Here is a 21487-nt window from a genome sequence, read left to right as displayed (position 1 = left end):
GCTGGTCCTCTCAGGACACCACAAGGAGAAAGCATGGGAATTTCACACCCGTCTGGTTTCTGTCTTTTCTGGCTTATTAAGACTACACTCATGGCAAGGTTGTTTGTTGTATTCTAGCAGTCTAATTTACCAAATCAGCTTAACATTCCTTTTATTCTGTCCCTATAAATAACTTCCATTACGTGAAAATTCACTTGTTTTTCATAACATCATACTTTGCCAAATACTTATATACAGTGTGCAATATAACAGATAATACTTATATCCTTGTAAAGCGGGCAAGTTAAGTACACTTACGAAGAGTGTCACTCGGTTTGAAGGGCACTTTCCCAAATCTAAACGTCGCAAATGGGGTGTACTTGGCGAAGAGTGCACTCCGGTCAGAATGCTTTCACGGAACGCACTTTCCTGGCCGAGTACGTAGCCAGTGGTTTGAACAGTACAAAATGCAATGCACAGAAAAAGGACACAGTTCATATTAGCTGTTGAGCAGCTTTTAACAAAATAATCAGGCCAGAACTTGTCGATATTCTGTTCTAGCAAGATCAAATGCCGCCTCGTCGTACGCCACCATCGTGTGACGAATGCCATTGGCTAGGCATTCGTCTTGGCCGGCATTGACTTGCAACACTCTTATATAAAAATATTTTCATTTTTTGTTGAGTAAATATAGATTAAGATTGTTTTTTATTAATAATACAACTAAAGCAATTAATTTTTAGGAGGTTTTTTTATTTTAATCTACATCTTCAAAAAACACTATTTTAGTCTGTCGCCAATATTTTTTTAGTGCGAGTGCGCTCTGTTTTCCCGTTTAGCACCGCATAGCCTTAAGTGTCACTCAAGGTCCCAAAGTGCACTTCCCGTAAGTGCACTTAACTTGCCCGCTTGACAGGGGTATTAGCTAGATCTAAAGTAGTTCAGGAGGTGGCTAATGTTACTTGTGGCATTTATTTTGGGTTGAACAACTGCCGAAAAATTTAAGTCAACCTTTTAAGCATACTATGCTGCCGCAACTACAAACTCTCTTGCAAGACTACAATCTTATAATCTTAAATACTAAAAAGAAGCAACTATGTATAGTTCAGCATACACAGAAGTCTACAATTTCTTTTAGAAGGAATGAACAAATCCTCAAACAGAAACAGTTTAATTGTCACAGAAGCTCTGATCTTATGAAGGAGAGATGATGACGGAAAGACATGCATAGCATATCTGACACTTCATACGCTACATGAAAAATGAAGTAACTTTAAAGTCAAGCCTCAAAATGTGTTCACAACCAAAATCTTAGGCCACAGAAAGTCCCTATTTTATAAAGGCTCTTTGAACACTGAGACACAGAGAGAGATCTTTCATGAACTTTGTACACGTAATGAGCACTCAACAGTTGTATTCTTGGGACCGTAGAGACAAACACAGAGGTACTGCCAACAGGGACGCATGCCTTCAGATATTTACCACTGAGTGTCTGGTCATGTAAGAGCACTCTTGGCAAGTTACCAGCAGCTACAGGGACGCTCAATACCCTGCAATGCTTCCTAGACAACTTCACTATAAGGTTCCTCCACAGCTTCATATAAAATAGTGGTTCCCTCTGCACCATTGTCCACTACAGTTTCTTCTACAGGTTGGTACACCTGTGTCACTGCAGCAACTGCAGTGTCCAAGTCTCCTGTTGCTGAAATAATCTCAATGTGCGCTGTTGGAATATCTTCTGCACACTCCAACTCTTCCAAAGTAGGTCCACTAGAGTCCAGCTGCTTCTCGGTGCCCACACCTCTGCTGAACTCAGCTGGCTCACCAGCAAGTTCGTCTACACCATCCTCAGCTGCAGTGGATCGCCCTCTTGCCAATCGTGCCCGTGCCTTGACAGCTCTGGAACTGTTAAATCGCCGCCGCCGTCCACGAAGGGCTGCAGACCATGTCTGCCTGCTGTGGTGGGCCACGCCAAGGCATGTGTGGTCTTCCAGTGCTTTACGGTTCAGGAAGCTCTGCTGGCAGCTGGTGCACTGGTATGAGCGAACATCAGAGTGCAGCTTCTCATGCTCGTGCAGCCGTTGCTTCTGGGTGAAACCACGACCACATGTGCGGCACTCATAGGGTCTCACACCACTGTGGGTCAGCAGGTGCGATTTCAGCTTGTCAGCACGGTTGAACTCTTTGCGGCAGCCCAGGTGAGCAGCAAAAGGACACTTGAACCGTTTGACTGATTCATGAACCAGATAGTGCCGTTTGAGCTTGTCCTGTCGGTTGAATGTGGCTCCACACTGAGAACACAGGAAAGGCTTCTCTGTGGAGTGCACAACTGCATGGACCTGATCAAGATTAGAAAACACAAGTGAACAAAAGCGGCGAAAACTGTTTGTTAAGCAGATAGACAAAGGCTGCATTTTTAACAAAGTAATACAGTTGAACCCTAATATATCGAACCTGAAAATGATCACAAAAAAGTTCTATATATATAGGTAATTTGATATATAAAATAATAGGCCTTGAAGCAAATGGCGGCATGCAACTCAGAAAAAAAAAAAAAAAAAAAGCAAGCAGACTTTATGCACGTGCAAGAAAATTGCTGATCCTGGTTTGCTTCTTCTGCGAAATGAAGTTGAAGACGCTCGTCTCGATCTCATCTAGGCTGTCAAGGTGAGAAAGCCCTGTGCCTTCCTTATCACTACAGACGTGACGAATCATGTCAAATGTGCCGATGTCAGTTTAGCGGCTGTGCACGGGCGTGTTGCCATCTCTTTTGGATGGTCTTCGAGATTCTCTTCTCCACCTCCAGGTACCAGAAGGCCTCAAAGTGTACAAAGAAGTGCATTTTGAGGTCTTTGGCATGGTGCCACATTCGATATATTGAATGTGCAGGTGAACGGGCGTTCTATATACATGTGCACCAGCCCTATACATTTGCATGGGCTTTCCAAGGGGATTTTACAGCTGTTCGAATACACAATAATTCGTTATAGTGGGTTATTAAACCCACTATGCGGGTTCAACTGTAGCCATACGCCCGCCAACAAATTGAACCCAAGGAATGAACAACATAAATTGTGTTGATTTTAAAACTGTGCTGTTCAAGTAATCATAAATGAGTGTTCATATTAATTAAGCATTCTGTTTAATGTGAACCGGAAGAAAGCCGCAGTTTTGCCCAAGAGGCGAAGCACTGATTACAACAACAAATTATTAGACAGCTTTAAGCACCACGGTTAGTACATTTATCAGTTGTACAAACTGCCGTAAACATTTAAATTACACAAGCATGTCGTCAAGCGTGCACAGGCAAACATGAACACATCTCACTCGATGACCGTGGAACTCTCTGTCAGTACACTGGCGTGACAAAGAGCGGCAGCAGCGGCAAGCGTATTTCGCTTCATGTTGCCTCTCGCATCAACGTGAACTAGGTGCACAAGAACACAGTGCACCCGAAGCCATCAGCTATCTTGGGTCAGCTAGCCTTTGAACCACTCACAGATTACCTCCAAGATAGGACGCATGCGGCCAGAGCTGAAGCAGAGTTGCACTGCCCAAAGATAATTTTTTTGAGGCTAGGAAAATGGTAAGTGAGTCTAAACAAGAGGTGTTGGTGGATGCATGTTCATGTTGTCACATGCTCTGCTATCTGCCATGGCATTAAAAGGCTCACAGCTGTGTCCTTGTACCCAGTGTAGGTGAACATTGAGATGTGAGTTACTGTGAAGCTTATGCATTTTTTGACAAAGTAATGTAGCTTCATTGACTTGCTTAAGCTGTTAATTGGCACACAAGAAATTCGTGTATATATGTGTACCTATTTGGGTTATGTCGGCAAGCTGAATTCAGCAAGTAGAGTCAAGATGACTCATTACAGAGCATTACTAGGCTTCCTCCACGATGCGGGGTTGCATTCGTATATGCAAGTTTGTTTTACTATTTTCCTTAAGGCAGCCCTCCCCGGGAAAAAAAAATTGTAAATTGGTACCTCTTATTGGTTGCGGATGCGTTTTCATGGTTGAGCATAACTTGTCCTGGCCAATAGAAAAAACCTAACTTTACAGCTTGTTTGAGCTGTACAACCAAACATTCATTAGATTTTTGCTGTACCTCATTCCTCATGTATAATGAATGGCTAAAGCAAACAATGTAAACACATTTGATGCACTGGCCATTGGTGCTATTTTTGGCCAAATATAGGCTTCACCTTTGTGGCTCTTTGACAAGTATTATGCAACATACTCACTACTAACAGTGCACTGTCCCCTTTGCACAATGCCACAATGTATCTGCCACCCTACGAAAAGAAGTGCCACAAGTCAGGATGACAGGTTCAGTAAACATGTCTGTTTCACATATCTGCTGACCAATTTTAAGGCATGGTTTAGATGCTATAAGAAAGAGCTCTCAATTCCAACCACAAGGGACCCTTTAACCTGCACTGAAATTTAAATCCATGGGCGTTTCGCCACCTCCATTAGAATGTGAATGGCACTGTCTGGGAGTTAAACCAAGAATGGCCTTTTGATCAGCAGCACAAACCCATAGTGCCACCATGGGAAGTTCTCTAGGTTAGGAAAATACGCTGCTCACCTTAAGGTAATGGTCAGTCTTGAAACCTTTGTGGCAAACTGAGCAGACATGGGGTGTTGACGCCCGATGAACGATTAAATGGCGCCGAAGGTAACGCTCACAAAGGAACACCTTGCGGCATATTGGGCATGGGTAGTTGTGACTGCAGGTGGCTTGGTGACGTGCTAATGCCTCTGGCGTAGCATATCGATTCAGGCAGTGAGGGCACTGGTGTGGCCTGCAAGTACAATGTTAAGTTGCTCTGAAAGTGTCACAATTTCACATACAGTCGAACCCACTTATAACAATACCGGTTTTAACAATATATTGGTTATAACAATGAGAAGCTGCTATACCGTCAACTTTTGTATGTTTTGCATGGCGAAATAACCCATTTACTACAATGCCCCGATGCCACATTATCGGTTATAACGATGAAGTCTGGCTGCTCGGTGTCCAAGCCGAAAGGTAGTGAAATGCGAAGTCCTTGAAAAGAAAAAAAGAAAACAAGAAATTCGAGCCGCTGCACGATGACCGCTGCTCAAACGGCCGCCGCGCTCTCATTTTCCAGCCTTCTCCGTGCGCCTTTCTCCCATCGCCCTTCCACCCCTCCGAACACAAATTGGCTGCGCCCATACCTCTACGCCGCACCACCCTCCGAAACATGAGTGGACCACACCAACTGCGCTGCTCGCATCTTGCTTGCTGGCTCCTCATTCAGCGCAGTTCTTGAAACAGCCCCGTGTTCGTCTTTTGCGTCGAAATCGTTCCTGGCCACATGGTTTCTCGGCCTCTTTCGACTCGCCACCAAGACGGAAGACTGACCCGCCCGCTGATAATCGGCAATGCACGGCGTTGGCAGTGAAAAGAAAGTGCACGGCTATAGATTTGGAAACGAAGTATTAAGTGCTTCTAACCAATGAGGCGATTGTTGCGAACATGCTTGCATCGGATAGCAACGGCGACGACGGCAGCAATGACGCGGTCGGGCAGGCTGCCTCAAGGTTGTCCTCACAGAGGCCCGGCAGATGATTCAGTCCCTCCAGCGCTTCGTTTTCGTGAGGAACATTCTGCTGCACTACATGGAGCACCTAGATACCTTGGAGAAGGATATTGGCAAGGCTGACGGACATAGGGTTTTCTCGTGCAATGCAGTGCAACGTTACAGGGTGAGACGCTTGTGGCGATCTCGCCTCAGCGTTTCTTCTGGACTTCTCAAGCTGACAGGCTGCCACGGCAACCTCTTCGCATTTTTTAAAAGGCCCCTTTTGGGTCCACCAAAGCGCTGCCTCAGCGGTGCTCGCATATCGCTTGCCACCCGTGACCCCTCTCTGCAGTTATAGCAGTGCCATTCTTTAACGGCAACAGCAGTGGCTTGTTACACATGATTGGAGCAGCCAGGAAGTAGTTATAAGAGTTAGCACAATCAGCAGCCAGATGGAGGAAGGTGGTTGGGATATAGTGGGGAGGGGCACTGGCCTCCCCGCCATTATAGTTTGCTAAGATCAGCTCTGCAATTCCCCTATTTTGATCTTTTCATGCAACCCGGTTTTAACAATTATCAGTTATAACAATGGAATTTTCGTGGCATTCGAATATTGTTATAAGTGGGTTCGACTGCAGCTAAAATTATTCCGTGCAATGAAATAAACATAGCTCTGTAACAAACAAGTAAAGTGACACCTTGTTAACCCATACCTGGTAGGAGAATGAAAACAGTATATACCAACTGGTGGTATAACTTAACTGAAGACTGCAACATACATTTATTTACCCACTTAATAAAAAAAATTAAATTCTGGGGTTTTACGAGCCAGAACTATTTGATATGGTCATAAGGCACACCGTAGTGCCTCACCGGATTAATTTTGACCACCTGGTGTTCTTTAAACATGTACCCATGCATGGTACACAGGCATTTTTGCATTTAGCCCTTGTCAAAAAGGGGACGTGGTGGCTATAATTTGATCATGCAACCTCAGGCTTTGTAGCACAATGCCAAAACCACATTGCCACCTTGCATTATGGCAAATAACCAGCCTAAGTTCTAGCACCCGTACAGTTCATACTTGTGTCGAAAATGGCTAGTCTTGTGCATTCTTGTTGCTACTCTCACCGTTTGCATCATTTGTGGCAGAGGAAGGTGGTGATAGAAGTAGGGGTGTGCGAATATCGAAATTTCTGAATACAAATCGAATACGAATACTTAGCATCGAATATCAAAAGAGATATCGAATAATGATGAGCACATGCATTACTGATGCATTACGTATGCATTACACATGCATTATGTATGCATTACACATGCATTATGTACACATTACACATGCATTATGTATGTGTACATACATCTACTTAGGTTGAGGACGACGCAACGAGCTATGGAAAGAAGAATTATAGGTGTAACGTTAAGGGATAAGAAAAGAGCAGATTGGGTGAGGGAACAAACGCGAGTTAATGACATCTTAGTTGAAATCAAGAAAAAGAAATGGGCATGGGCAGGACATGTAATGAGGGGGAAAGATAACCGATGGTCATTAAGGGCTACGGACTGGATTCCAAGGGAAGGGAAGCATAGCAGGGGGCGGCAGAAAGTTAGGTGGGCGAATGACATTAAGAAGTTTGCAGGGACAACATGGCCATAATTAGTACATGAACGGGGTAGTTGGAGATGTATGGGAGAGGCCTTTGCCCTGCAGTGGGCATAACCAGGCTGATGATGATGATATGCATTTATTAGCAAGTTGGTTTATTTTAAAGGGACACTAAAGGCAAATAAGTCAATGTGGACTGTTTAAATCCCATTCCAGAAACATCGCAATGCTTGTTTCGTGCCAAGAAAGGACTTAGTTTACAAGAAAATTGCACCTGAAGGGTCCGAATAGCTTTTTTAAAATCCAAATCTCCCGCCACCCAACTAGGGAAGTGGTGACATTGCATACGCCCTCACCACCCTTTGCTTCCGTCGGTGAGTAAAACGGCACCTGACACATGGTGGCACCGAGCCAAGACAGATCGTTAGATTCGCCGCTGCAGCTGCTTTTGGGTCAAGTGGCGTAGACCGTTCGGGCATCCCGCGGCATAACATGGAAGTTGAATTCTCTGCTACTTGCAGTTTGTGCAAGTTTCACAAGTCAGCAAAACCAGCGCAGCACTACGCGATAACAAAACCGCTGAAACGTGAAAGCATGGGCGGGGCAAAGTTGAGCGAAAATGAAACCTTTCTACCGCCCACGTTATTTTGTCAAGGGTAATTTCAATTAGTCCTTCTTTTCTAAAAATGAAATAGAACTGGATAAGTAGCATTTTATTTCATTTTCTGACACAATACAATGATGTTTTTTTAAACGAGTGGTTGAGTACTAGTGACAGAATTTATTTGAGGAGTGCTTTCGTCACTGGGCAAGTGCTTGAAGTCCCGGGGAAGTCTGCAATCATGTCCTGCATTTACCTCAGTTTCTTGATTATTAAGGTCCTGTTCACGATAATATTGAAGCCTTAGAGATTCTCAAGCACTAATCTATCACTCTAATATGACTTAATATCTGCCTTTAGTGTCCCTTTAACACGCTGGAACATTGAAATTACAGTAAGCCGTTATACTAAAAGATTGTGTATTTGGCTCATGTTAGCTTTGGAAAATAGAGTAATTTCTGCTATAGTCAGATACAACTTTAGAAAAAAGGGGAAGCACCACCCAGATGACTGAAGCGCGACAGCCAATTGCCTCCGCGACTACAATAGTGCCGCTCGAAAAATCGTGCTCCTGAAACGCGCAATTCTCCGTATAAATAAAGACTTTTGTAGTTTGATGACTGGTTTTGTAGAGCTCTCATGTGCTACAGCACATGCCGGATAGCGACAGAAAAATAACCCCGTGCCTTCTACAACGCTGCCCGTCGTCTGCTCTTTAGCTTCATTGCAAGTGACAAAAGTAGAAAGAGCAGCTCTGCATGGCTTTTGCGCTTGTTAGCATGTACATGGCATATCTACTACTCGTTTTCCAAGCTTAAAATGAATCAGTTGCTATTGAAAAAGCACTTATATAAAACAATGCATTTATCGCTGAAGCACACAGCTAACGCGACTTAGCCCAGTTCGAAGCGCGGGCGGCCATCTTCTTCATCGGCGGGGTCATTGTCCGTCCGGCTCATGACGTCAGTCCAGAGTGCGTGCCCATTGGTGGATGCTCGTGTGCATCCGCGTCGGAGGAGTAAACGCCCCCTTTTTTCTAAAGTTGTATCCGACCATAGTTGCCTGTTCTCACCAACCTGTGCCCTTATTATACCGCATCAATTTCCCGTAAACTTGGAGCTGTACTAGCCATCACTCATCGCATTTGCTGTCAAGCAACAAGCTCAGGACTCAGGGTGGAACCTGCAAAAGAGTGCACCCTCGCTGTTCACAAACCTGTGCCCCTTGCTACTACGAAGCTGGCTTTTCTGCACAGCTTGGACGTCCAGTGGCGAACCTCATTTTACAGGTGAAGTTTCGCCAGTAGCATGAAATTATCACAAAATTCAGCACAATATCAGACACATTTTCTTAGATTAGATAAACATAAACCCTAAGAACCATGTTTGCTCCGGTAGAGACAGAAATATATTCGATTTGTTTCGAATATTCGTATCCAATCAAACATTCGAAAATTTTCAAATATTTAGTTTTAGAATAGAACACGAATATTACAAATAGAATATTCAATAATATTCGAAATTTTCGAATATTCGCACGCCCCTAAACAGAAGTGATAACATGCAAGAGCATGAAGTCAGCTAGTTCGTTGAGCATCAACATTGTGAAAAAATAGTGCTGGCTACACGACACGACCAGAGAAAAACAGACGACACAGATGCAACAGTGCCTGTGTTATCTACCGTCTTGTGGTCTCACAGTCAATGCTGTTTTTTCCTGAAGAATGATGATGTCCTCTACATGCTGGCCTTTCATGTGAAAAATGTCAAAAGATGTGCTTACTCTGCCCAATATGAGGTGCTGTCCACATGCTGTAGTTTAGCAAAACTGCACACCATGAAATATAGGTTAAAAAAAAAAGACTATCTAGCCACCATGGAAGAAAAATATGTGAAAGGAGCATTTTGAATCTTTCTTCTTGCGAGAAACATAAGAGGTACATTCATGATAGGGATGGTCAATTAATTTTTTAATTCAATTAATGATTGATCATTCATCACTTTACCTTTAATTGATTAATTGCTTTCAATGCAGGGTTTTTATCAATGAATTGATTATAGAAATTTTGGCTGGGCACTTTAAAAAGGTTTAAACACAGTTATCTACTTTTGTGGGACCCTATTTTAATGTTTGAGAGGTGAAACCAAGTTAGAAATACGAGTGTACAAAGTGTATATGCTGTAAAATGGCACTTAGAGCAGAATTAAACAAAATACATGGCACTGGTGAATCCCTGTACAGTACAGTTAAACAAGAAATAAGAAAAATGGCAAAAGTAAAAGTTGATGTCCAACTAAAATAAGCAATAGATTGCAACATGCACAGGGGAAAAGAAAATTTCTGGTTTAAGATTTTCAGCCACATTCTCTTTTCTACAGAGCAAAGGAAGGTCAATTGGCTGCATTGTTTGGGCGAAACTGACACCTTCTTTGAATGGCCACACAACCAGCATGTGAGAACAGGCACTTGGAAGCTACGGATTTGCTGGAATTGACATGAACTCCATTGCTATGTCAAATACATGCTCTAAACTGGCGCAGATGCTGTGCCACGTCTTTAGTGGACTGAGAGCGACACGACAATCAACGACTGGGTTGCTATAGCATACACTGAATTGCAAGGATATTTCAAGCCTCCAGCTTCGGGCGGTGTGGTGACGTGTGAGGGAAGAGAGGGGAAGCGCTCGGCTTGGCATCACTCAGGACTCGCAAAAACAGTTGACAGTCGCTCTACCACAGCCGCACAGTCACTGCTTATGCTCAACCATTCTAGTATGATTTAAAAATATTTGTGCCACTCCTGTCAAACTCTAGAAAATGATTAATTGAACATATATAATTGATTATGTCAATTAAATGACAGGTGGACATCAATGAAGAATAATCCTTTTGCGGAATACTTTTAATCGATTAATTGTTAATCTATATTTCCAACCTTAACTTACAATTTGTGAACGCCATCTGGATGATGTCATGTGCCTTCCTCAGTCTACTATATTTCAACTACAACGTAAGCAAAGCCTATAGTCACATGTATATTATAGCATTGCATTGGTATAACCATCACTGAATTTGCTTGAGCAAAGGAAGCAAGGGTGAAGCTTTGAGCTGATGGCCAAATCTGTGCTCTCGTGAACACATCTGAACCTAGTACATACTAGATAGAAAAACTGAACCAGTGGTGTGCCTTATTAATGAGGTATGCAGTAAGTGGCTACAGCTCATGCAGGTAGTAAATACACTAGCCTTTCAAAGGCAGCCATCTTGTGAATTCTCCTTGACTAAGTAGAAAATATTGGGCCCAGAAATATTAATCAATTTGATGAACAGCTTTTTGACATGTGGCTAATGCTACCACTGCAACACTTCCACGAACAACACCATGCACCGTACAAAATGAGGACGGCACTTAAACTTTTGGTAAAATTTGGCGCATTGGGGAGACTTGAAATATAAAACTTTGACATGTGGTATCACTGAAACAGGCATTCAGTACCTTTATCACTTCCGCAACCAAACAATGCAAAATTTATTGGTAGACATGGGTACACAATTGTTATATGACCGCAGCAGTGAAGACCTAGGAGCTTCTCTTAGGTGCCTAATTTTCCGCGACGACATCTACACTGTTTTAACAATGCCTCAAGCATTAGTACATGCTCAGGAAAGTGCAGTGTTTTGACTACTGCATTTGATTGATATCAAGTGTAACTTTATTTTCACACACAGGGAATTGCTTTTATCCACTAACGTTTCAGCAGCGTATGAATAACATATTGTTACGGCACAACCATGAGTGGCGTCAGTCTGAAGAAGACAATTTGATGTGTAGAGATGGAATTGCTCTTGACAGCCATCTTGTTTATGCATCGTTGTCTCTCATATAAATATTGTAAATACATCTTTATATGTGACTTCTGCAACGTGACAAATAGGTGGAGGTGCTGGGTACCCACGACAAAAAATAACAGAACTCCGTAGTGGTCATTGCCTCGGAGTGGACAACATAACGGACGAAACAGATCCCGACATGGCGCGGCCCATATCAACACTTACAACCCCGACAGTTTTGCTGGCTCAGCCGCAGGATCCAAGAACGCTCTATGGCACCGACCACCTCGATGTGGAAGACTGGATCGCCACGTATGAGCATGTAAGTGCCCATAACGAATGGGATCCAATGATTATGTTGGCTAACTTGGTCTTCTACCTACAAGGCACAGCGAAGGTGTGGTATGACAATAACGAGGAAGAGCTTAACGACTGGGACGCGTGCAAACAGAAGCTGACAAACTTGTTCTGTCGTCCCGCCGGGTGGAAGAGCACCGCTAAGAAAGAACTAGCAACCCGTGCCCAGATGTCCACAGAATCACGCGTCTCTTACATCCAGAATGTGCTGGCTCTGTGCCTTAAGGCCGACAGCGATATGGCTGAGTGAGACAAAGTTGGGCATGTACTGACTGGGATAGCTGACAATGCTTCCAAACTGCTCATGTGCAAAAATTGTGACATGGTACAGGACATCATAAAAGAGTGTAAATACGCTTTGAGCAGGCCAAGAGTCACCACATTGCAATGCTGTTTGCACATCTGCCAAACACAGGTGCGACATCCTCTTGTGCAATGGGTACTGGAACCTTCTTCAGCACCACCACGTGCGACTTACACTGTGCCTTTATAAAAACTTATCTGACTCACTTCCCAAGCCGTTTATTTAGTGTATTCTTGTCTTACTTCAACCTTCATCTCTGCGTTTCAGCTGTCCGAAAAAGTGCAATGTGGCATGACTGAGCTAAAGACTGCCAAAGTTGCCTAATTTATGATATTTTGTCACCACCTTGCTGATGTGCTTTCCCACACCGAGAGCGGCAGAGGTCACTGGTGGCACCAGATGGACATTGTCCTTTGATAACAAGCGTGGCCCCCATGTTTTCACAATGAAAAGCCTTAGAGGGCCTTGTTCACAAAACATGAAACCGCGAGACATTCTCGAGGCTCAGTCATGACAGCGGCACAGAAAAAGTAACAGAATGATTGCGGTGCTGTTCAGTATAAACGTTTCAACTTGGTCTAGCTGTTCACTACACGCGATGCATGCGGCTCATAGCACGGTCCGAGTATTCTGTGCCAATTATTTAAGCATTCACAAGAAGAAGATTGCTAAGAAAAAAAAATTTTCATTGTGTAGTAAACGTTTTGGATGTTGCCTCCCGGTGGAAGCTACTGCCAGAGGCTGAGGATATTCGCGACATCGACGAGGTGTGCCAGCACTGCTTTACGTGCCTCAAGGAAATCCTGTGTTCATGTAGTGACACCCATGATGAAGCAGACGAGGCATTCCTCCAGGAAGAAGAAGCGATTGACAACTTGAACAGGTACATCCACCTTTCTTCTGATGTTTCATCATTACAGCCACCATCTTCCATTCACAAACGCAGCAGACGATCTTACAGAATGAGAAAACGGGACGAGATTGAAAGCATTGCGGTGACGAAGATACACTCAACTTTAAGCGCTGCATACAGAAGCGCCAGTACACCTGAACCATCTGTAACAGAATGTTGTGCATGCGCTGGCTGGTTAAATAGCTTGAAGCAAGCGTATGAGGCTTCAAGGTCCTATTGAGAGCGCCTCCGTCTCTTAACAATCGTGCCACCATAAGTTGAAAACAACCACGTTCCAGAGGCAGTCCCAGCTGTCACAACATACATGCTAAGAAAGGCCGCAAATTGGCACGAGAAGCATGGAATGTGGTCACATTTTGATCCGCACATGAGGGCAAGGTTAAGCCCATGGGATGTAAGAGCTGCGCTCAACTACTTCCCCAAGGACGAACTTGAGTGCTCTCAGCAGAGCCCGAACAAGAAGGACGTTGTGCCAGTCATCACGGACGGCCAGAGAGAGTATGTTTCAAAGCGGTTTTTCTATCCGCGAGAAGTTCCAGATGTTCAAAGCAGCTCACCCCGCAAGTGCCATTGCCCTGTCAAAGTTTCACAGCCTGTGTCCAAGATGGGTGTTGCTCACACCACAACAAGAGGTTCGCGTTTGCATTCATTGCGCTAATGCCAACCTTTGTGTCTCCGCGCTTGAGAATGTAACCGGCATGGAAATCTCATTAGAATGCGTGAAAACATTGTGCCTTCGTGGCTCCCTAACCACAGATTGTATGTTAGGTGAATGCAAGTGCTGCCCATGGAGTGAAAGCCTGACTTTGGCCAGTCTGGGAATGGTCGACGAGGACGAGGTCACATTTGCTGTTTGGGAAAGCGGTGACTTGATCAAGAAGACATTGTCTCTAGCCCCTTTTTTTTTTGTGAAAGAGCTTGGCAAATTGATGACCAAATAAATTCCTCACAAACACATACTCCGCACTCAGACCGCGGCTATTCATGAGGCAAAGAGCAAGCAGCGCAGAAGCATTTTTATGCATTTTGATTTTGCGGTAAACTAGACTGTTCTTATTTCAAATTAAACAAAATCGTACCATTAGCACAAGAAGCAAATCTACATTTTCACCTGTGTCGCCATGACAAGGAAAGCAACACACAGCTTTGCTGTCATAAGCAAAACATGCATCACGACGCAGTGCACGCCTGCTATGCCCTAGGTAAAGTGCACGAAGTGCTCGATGACAAAGCACCCATCTACTGTCATGTCACATACATCAGCGGTGGTGCAGCGAGCCATTTTTAACATAGGTACCAAATGTACGAGTTGTGCCACTCCAAGTATACGTCCTCGAGGTGGATATTTTCCACTACCGGCCATGGGAAGAATGCCTGTGATGGCGTGGGCGGACTACTTAAGCACCAAGCTTCCTTGCATAACCTCAGGTCTGAAAGCGCTGCCTCCATTCACTCGGCACACGAGATTGTCACACAACTTAGTGGCAACATTTAGCATGTGACCCTGCTTCATGTGTCTGCTGCAGCCATCAAGGAGCATCGTCAACAGGAGTGAGTGGAGTGGAAGTCAGTGCCGTGTGTGCCAGGAATTCAGTCATGGCATGTGTGGACGTGTAACCGCGATCAGTCAAGCGGACATGCGCTGCCCATTGCGAGAACTGCCGCTAGTCGGCTGACAGTGATTACACCCTTTTAAATACTACCTGCAAAGGACACGCAATAAATTTTTTCGAGCACTACAAGTAGTGTCGAGTTTGTTCTCTCTTGCATCCCAGAAAAAGCAGAAAACACATTCTCTATTCTTGCCACTATAAGAAGTCCAGGTAAACTTTCCTTAATTTGTGGAAACCACTGCCTTTTCTTTTTTCAAGAAAGAGTAAACTTTAACAAACCAGAACAAGTCATCACAGCACTAAAGCCAGCATGTTCAACATGGGCCACTTTGGCCCGTTATATTTTGTGAATAAAGCAAATGAGGATACATAATATCGCATCCACGTTTTGCCCGACATAAGCGGACCTCCATCCAAAATTTTTTCAGAAATGGGCAGTTTTTTTTTTAAACTTGTTTATTGAACTATTTTTTATTCTCTTGTGTTTCATGTAGGGAGACAATATTTTGCATAAATGTTGCAAAGAGAATGTTTTATGTTTGACACTTCTTAAGTTTTTTTTGTGAAATAGAAAATGTGCCAAGACACATCAAAGTTACAAAATTTTTCTATTTGGGCCATGTTTGGAATCTTTTTACATTTTGCTCATTTGTGGACAGCATCAAAAAATTCATGGAACTAATTTACTGTGAAGCGTATTAAAATGAGCAGAAAAGTTTTTTGACACAACATTTTTAGTTTGCATTTAATTCGGCCATGAAATCGGAAAATATTGTGGTAAGCAATAGGAGGACGCTCGTGCTGCCACTTTCACACATTTTTTGGGGCTAGCTGGGAATGCCTTTTGGGAATAAAATTTTCGGTTCCGTGTAGTTTGAATATTTCTACATGACATAACAAAACAGACAAAACAACAATATCAAGCGGACACGCATGTTTGATCTCTCGTGGAATCACCCAGTAGACTTTCTTTAATTTGACTCTAGTTAACAAAACTTGGCGGCGGATGTGGAACATCCATTCTGCCGCAAGCGTCAAGAGTACGTGATTTTTCTTGGTGACGGCAACTGGTCAATAAACCCGCTTTGTGAGTGGTGGTGCTGGCTAACACTCCCAAGGTTAGTTCTAGTAGTAACACATAAATACCCAAGAAAGTGGATGGAGAAACCGTGCCGCAGTAGCTCAATTGGTTAGAGCATCACACGTGTAATGCGAAGACGTGGGATCATTCCCCACCTGGGGGCAAGTTGTTTTTTCATCCACCTTCATTGCCATTAATTTATCATTTCTTTAATTCAATTAGTAAGTACAAGTAATTTCCCCTATGTTTTCCTCAATGTCCTTGTTGGCTTCTCAGGATATGATTAATAAAAATCGGGCCCCTCGGTTAACCCCCTTTCTTCTCGTTCTTACATAATGACGGTCTCGAATCTGGCAACATTGATGCCTTCAGGTAGCATGTGCTGGTTTACTGACCGGATGCCTTCACCCAGAAAGATCACGTACTCGTGATGCATGCGGCAGAAAGGATGTTCCACATTCGCCGCCAAGGTTTGTGAGCGGTGGCACTGGCTAACACTCCTAAGGATAGTTCTGGTAGTAACATATAAATAACCAAGAAAGTGTATGGGGAAACCACGCCGCGGTAGTTCAATTGGTTAGAGCATCGCACGCGTAATGCGAAGACGTGGGATCGTTCCCCACCTGTGGCAAGTTGTTTCTTCATCCACTTTCAATGCCATTAATTTATCATTTCTTTAATTCAATTAGTACGTACAAGTAATTTCCCCTATGTTTTCCTTGGTGTCTTTGTCTGTTGGCTTCTTATGATAGAATCAAGATTGTGGGATAAAACTGAACAAAGTTTGTAAAGACCCCCCCCCCCCATGCTTGTACCTACTAAGAAAGATATGTAACGAAAATTGTGAGATATACAAAATGTATTGCTGTCTAATATGCACTATCTCCAAAAAAAATCAAAAATTTTCACTGTACAGGTATTCTAACACAAAAATTTTACTGCAAACACTACAGTTGGGAGTGCCGGTCTGCGGCCGCCGATGTTCCTGGCTGGTTTGCGTCGCCATCGCTCTCAGAGTCAAAATCCGACGAAAAGGCAGCATCCTGAGACTCGCTGCTGCTCTGTCCATCGATAAAATCAGCTGCAGACGCAGCCGAATCACAACATCTGCGATCTTTCGACGTGCGCTCGCCGCTCCCAAAGACTGCCATTTTTGCTTTCTACTTTGACGATCGCAAAACTTCGGAGCGCGTTCAAAAATTGCCGCATGGTGTAAAAAAATCGAACTGCTTAGAAAACAAAAATATAGTTTTTCTCCATCACATGCAACGGCGCAGTGTGTCTGTGAGTGGCACGGAAAGTCAAGAAAGTGGCATTTCAAACTATCGTTAGTCGGCTAACTATGCCCAATGGGCTCGGTAAGGAAAGAGTTAAAGATGCAGTCAATGGAGCTATTTATTAAGCACAACAACCTTCAACATGTTTCTTAAAAAGTCAGCGGTTTAAATTACAGCTGAACCTCCCTCATCAGCTGGTACCAGGCAAGAACTTGGGAAAGGTACACATAAAGAGGTGCAGTGGTTGAACAGAAAATGGGGACATGCATTGTGTCTTCAAACATTAAAGATGCAATAAATGACACATTCTGCAAGAGACCCACAAGATGAAGTCCTTTGTTTGCATTATTCCAATGACTGGGCAGGCTTGAATGATTACGGCTTTGACATCATCTATACATACGTTTTACTGAATAAACATGATAAAAGGCTGCACTTCTTTATCATTCTTTTGAGGTTCAGCCATTATGCAAAATTTTGACATTTACGTGTGGCCTGCAATCTAACATTATTTTGAATACCAGCAAAAAATAATATACCACTGTACATGGGGTAAGCCCTCAGATGCCACACACGCATGGAGAACTGCAGAAACCGGCACAGTGGCCACTGAGATTACTGAAAGTGCATATATACACTCCATATTGTTCAACAAGATCTTGATCGTGTTACTAACTGGTGCTTAGCTTGGTAAGTGACCCTGAATACTGATAAATGTGAAATAATAACAAATACACACAAACATTTGTATTTGACGTTCAGTTGCTCGATTGACAGCAGCCTCGTCACCCGCGCATCCTCGTACAAGCACTTTGGCATTCTTATAACAACAAGCTCATCATGGTCTGCCCATATTAAAAAAATAACAGCAAACATTGCACACGTTAGGTCATCTAAAACGCAACCTTCATGGTGCTCCTTCCTATACAAGAAAGCCTGTGTATCAAAGATTAGTCCGGCCCCCCAAACTAGAATTTGAGGGCTTCAATTTGGTCACCTTACAGGCATATCTAATTGACATTCTTGAGTCAATGCAAAACTGTGATCCATGTTTCATTGCCAGAGATTACAACCCATATTCAAGTCTATCTAACATTAAGTTGTCATTGTCGCAACAATCCTTGGTATTGTGCTGGAATGTAGTGTTGCTCTGTCTGCTACATAAGATCATTCATAGTGAGTACTCATCCACCTTGCATCTTAGTCATCCATCGCGTACATCTAGGCACTTGCACAATCATCTCAGCTTCTAGCCCATTTTTGGCCAGACTAATGCATTTAAATCATCTGCTTTGTCACGTGCCATGAAACATTGGAATGGTCTTCCTGATAAAATTGCTTGCATTAACAATCCTGTAACCTTCAGACAAAAATCAGCGCAACGTTTGGGTAGTGTTCAAGTGTTTCTATTCCTGGTGTATATAACTCATTCTTGTATGTAATTACGCAACCTCCCTATTAACTGTATAACCTTGCTTTCTACTGGTAGAATTTTACCTTATGTTTGTATAATTTCAGCTCCTTTGAAGATAATTTATATATTTAATTCACATCACTGCTTATATCTTTAACATTGTGTAACTTCTTTTTTGCTCCTTTGCTATTATGTGAAGCTCTCCCCACCTCACTCATTACTCCTTCTGGAGCCTGTGAGGTAGATAAATAAATAAATAAATAAATATGTATGTGTATGAGTATGTATGTGTGTATATAATACTAGGCACACATGTACAGAAGCTGAACTGTGCATGCCTGCAGGGTGCACCCTGTTTGCATATTGCACTTACACACTACACCATGAAAACTTAGGCAAGCCCTTATCATGACCACTAAAACTTCCAACAAACCCTGAAAACATAAGGATACTATAATAACTTGGGATGCACAGCAAATTTTATTGGTAACTATAATAGCCTCCTTGAGTTTGCGCACTGTGGTGTGCAAGTGAAATTCCACACTATTATAAACAAATAGATGCTCAAACAAATAATATACTCAAACCAAACATAGAAGTTAGCCCTTCAGAGCTTGAAGATACTGCGGAGTTAAACCTGAAAACAGTACGCCTTAACTTTGAAGCCTGCTACAGCATAAAGGAGAATTGCATGGATTGGCTGTCACTACATTAAGAATGAAACCATAGTTTTACTACAGCGAACTAAATCCTGTTTTAGTGAGGTTACACTCTGTGCACCCAAGGTAAAACCAAGCATAAAGTACCCTACAGCATGCAAGTACTGCTACTAATCCCCTCAGAAAAACCTTCAAGAAATATATGTCCCTAGACTTTTTCCCAAAACATACTCTTGCATACAATATTATTGTGCTTATTTTTGCAGCACTAGTTGGCAATGGCCAATAACGAGAGGAACATAAGTGCAGCAGATAAAATGTTCAAATTATCATTGCACTGGTAACTTGCCTGTTGTTGGCCTTAGATGTGGTTGTGCTTGGACCAATCGTGACGCTGATGCTATGGCTGTCACTGGTCACACAAAGTGAATGCGTAAGCTGGTGGACATTGAGTTCATATAAGGAAGCCAGAGTGCGTGGACAGTGGCCACAGCGATACATCATGTTGCTCTCATGGCTCTTGGCATGACTCAAAAAGGAATCTAGCTCTGTGAACGTCTCGCCACACTTCCCCACTATGCACTTGAAAACCTGAAGTAGAATGAAGACAACATCATAAGCACAGCCACAATGAAAGGAGCAGTATTACAAAAGCATCACTGAGTCTCTGGGAAACAGTAAGTTAGTATGTCCTCTGCAAAGAAAATGCACCTCATGCCTAATGAAAAATAAGCTCAGTGTGATAAAGAAATAAAGAGAGGTTCTTTGATAAAAGATGAAGTTTGCCTCGTGACATCCCGAGTATCAATAATCACAATGTCACGAATACAATCAAAGCAGTAGCGAGCCTAAGAGAAATGACAGAGACCAGAAAGTCAGATGGCAGGAGCAGAGGGTGACTACTCAATCCAGGGAGCCACCTTGAAACTTCTGCATCGACAAAGACAGCGTGAAACTGTCACAGGTGTTAACTACAATGACACGAGCGGGCATGAGCGAACAAGGTTAGAGCAATGCCAAGACGCAGTACTCATCCATGCACGAGAGCGAACGGTCAGGGGGACAAGCCAAGATACAGGACAGCTCCCACCCAATGAGTCAACTGCCAGTGCCTGGTCCCTTGCTCCTCTTATACCTCTTTTTCATGGGCATGGCTACCTTGTGAGGAAGGAGGCAATACCCTTCTAGTGAAGCTGAGGCCAAAGTGGTTTGTTATTCATTGGCGAGGCTCGGGTGGCTCCCTCTGTTGTGTAGTCGTGCAACTGCTTTTATTTATTTACTCTTTTAAAAACATAGATGCTGCATGTTGTGTTACCACAACTTCATAACTGCCATTTTTTTTTGTTCACAACACGTCTCAGTTTATGAATCTTTTTGGTATTATTTGAGCCTCCTTGCGTAACACCCCACTGGGGCCTTTAAGGGCATAAATAAATAAATAAATAAATAAATAAATAAATAAATAAATAAATAAATATAATGAAGACAATGATGACAAGCAATATTAGAAAATGATGGTATAACCTAGCCTGATGTCATTACGTTATATAACACCTTGAATCACTACACTGCTGCATGTCCTGGAAGCAAGAATAGAAGATACATACTTTTTCCTGCTTATGGAATGTCAGGTGGCTCTTGAGTTCAAAATAAGTCTTCCCCACAAAGGAACAGAATGGGCAGCTATAGCTGTTTGCCAGAGCTACATCATCAGTGGTAATCACCTGAAAGCAGAGTTCATGAAATAAAAAAGGAGGGTAGAAACAGGCAGAAAAATGCATCCTGCATGGGGAAAACTGCACTAAAAAGAGAACAATGAAATGTTTAAGAAAACTGGTTTCCAGACCTTCTTGGTTCCTGCGTTGTCATCTTTGCTGTTAGGGTCATCCACAGATGACTGCGAGCCATCTGAAACAAGTTGTGCTGGCAGTGTACACGACAAGCCGTTGGGCCAAACCTGTTCCAAATATAAAGCAATAGGTTGATTAATGACACACGTTCTGCAAAAACTCACAAGATGGAGGAAAATTGATGAAAGAGAAAGTTGGCACCCACCTATATACCACAAAGCTCAAACTTACATTTAGTCAGTAAATGAAGCATACTTAATTTGATAGTACAAAAATCTTCACTAATCAATGTTCCCACATTTCACATTCTCCATCAACACACCCACCTGCTGCCAAATGCTAGCATCCTAGTTAGCTCGGTTGATAGAAGAACTGCCCCAGAAGAGCAGTGGGGCCAGACTCAGTCCTTTGACAAAGGTACAGTTTAATGCGATGGCATGAAG

The 21487-nt window shown here is 43.0% G+C and overlaps 1 protein-coding gene and 1 non-coding gene across 5 annotated transcripts in view; one reads left to right on the top strand and one right to left on the bottom strand.

Annotated features, from left to right (window-relative positions):
- Positions 1-1134: 1134 nt before the first annotated feature.
- LOC126544839 (zinc finger protein 341-like) overlaps positions 1135-21487 on the bottom strand; it is a 76723-nt gene continuing 56370 nt past the window's right edge. For all 4 annotated transcript variants that reach the window (XM_050192343.3, XM_050192340.2, XM_050192342.3 and 1 more), the window contains 5 exons: positions 21041-21151; positions 20802-20918; positions 19544-19785; positions 4573-4789; positions 1135-2318 (listed from right to left, as the gene is read on the bottom strand). In XM_050192343.3, coding sequence (XP_050048300.1) covers positions 1542-2318; positions 4573-4789; positions 19544-19785; positions 20802-20918; positions 21041-21151 — 1464 coding nt within the window. In that variant the 3' untranslated portion in view covers positions 1135-1541. The remainder of the gene's footprint in view (positions 2319-4572; positions 4790-19543; positions 19786-20801; positions 20919-21040; positions 21152-21487) is intronic.
- TRNAT-CGU (transfer RNA threonine (anticodon CGU)) lies at positions 16403-16475 on the top strand. Its single transcript has one exon. It is a non-coding gene; the product is annotated as a tRNA-Thr (tRNA).

The sequence above is a fragment of the Dermacentor andersoni genome, chromosome 1, assembly GCF_023375885.2.
Source record: "Dermacentor andersoni chromosome 1, qqDerAnde1_hic_scaffold, whole genome shotgun sequence".
NCBI lineage: Eukaryota > Metazoa > Arthropoda > Arachnida > Ixodida > Ixodidae > Dermacentor > Dermacentor andersoni.
The sequence above is the reverse complement of the archived record's forward strand: the minus strand, read 5'-3'. Positions and strand labels throughout refer to the sequence as shown.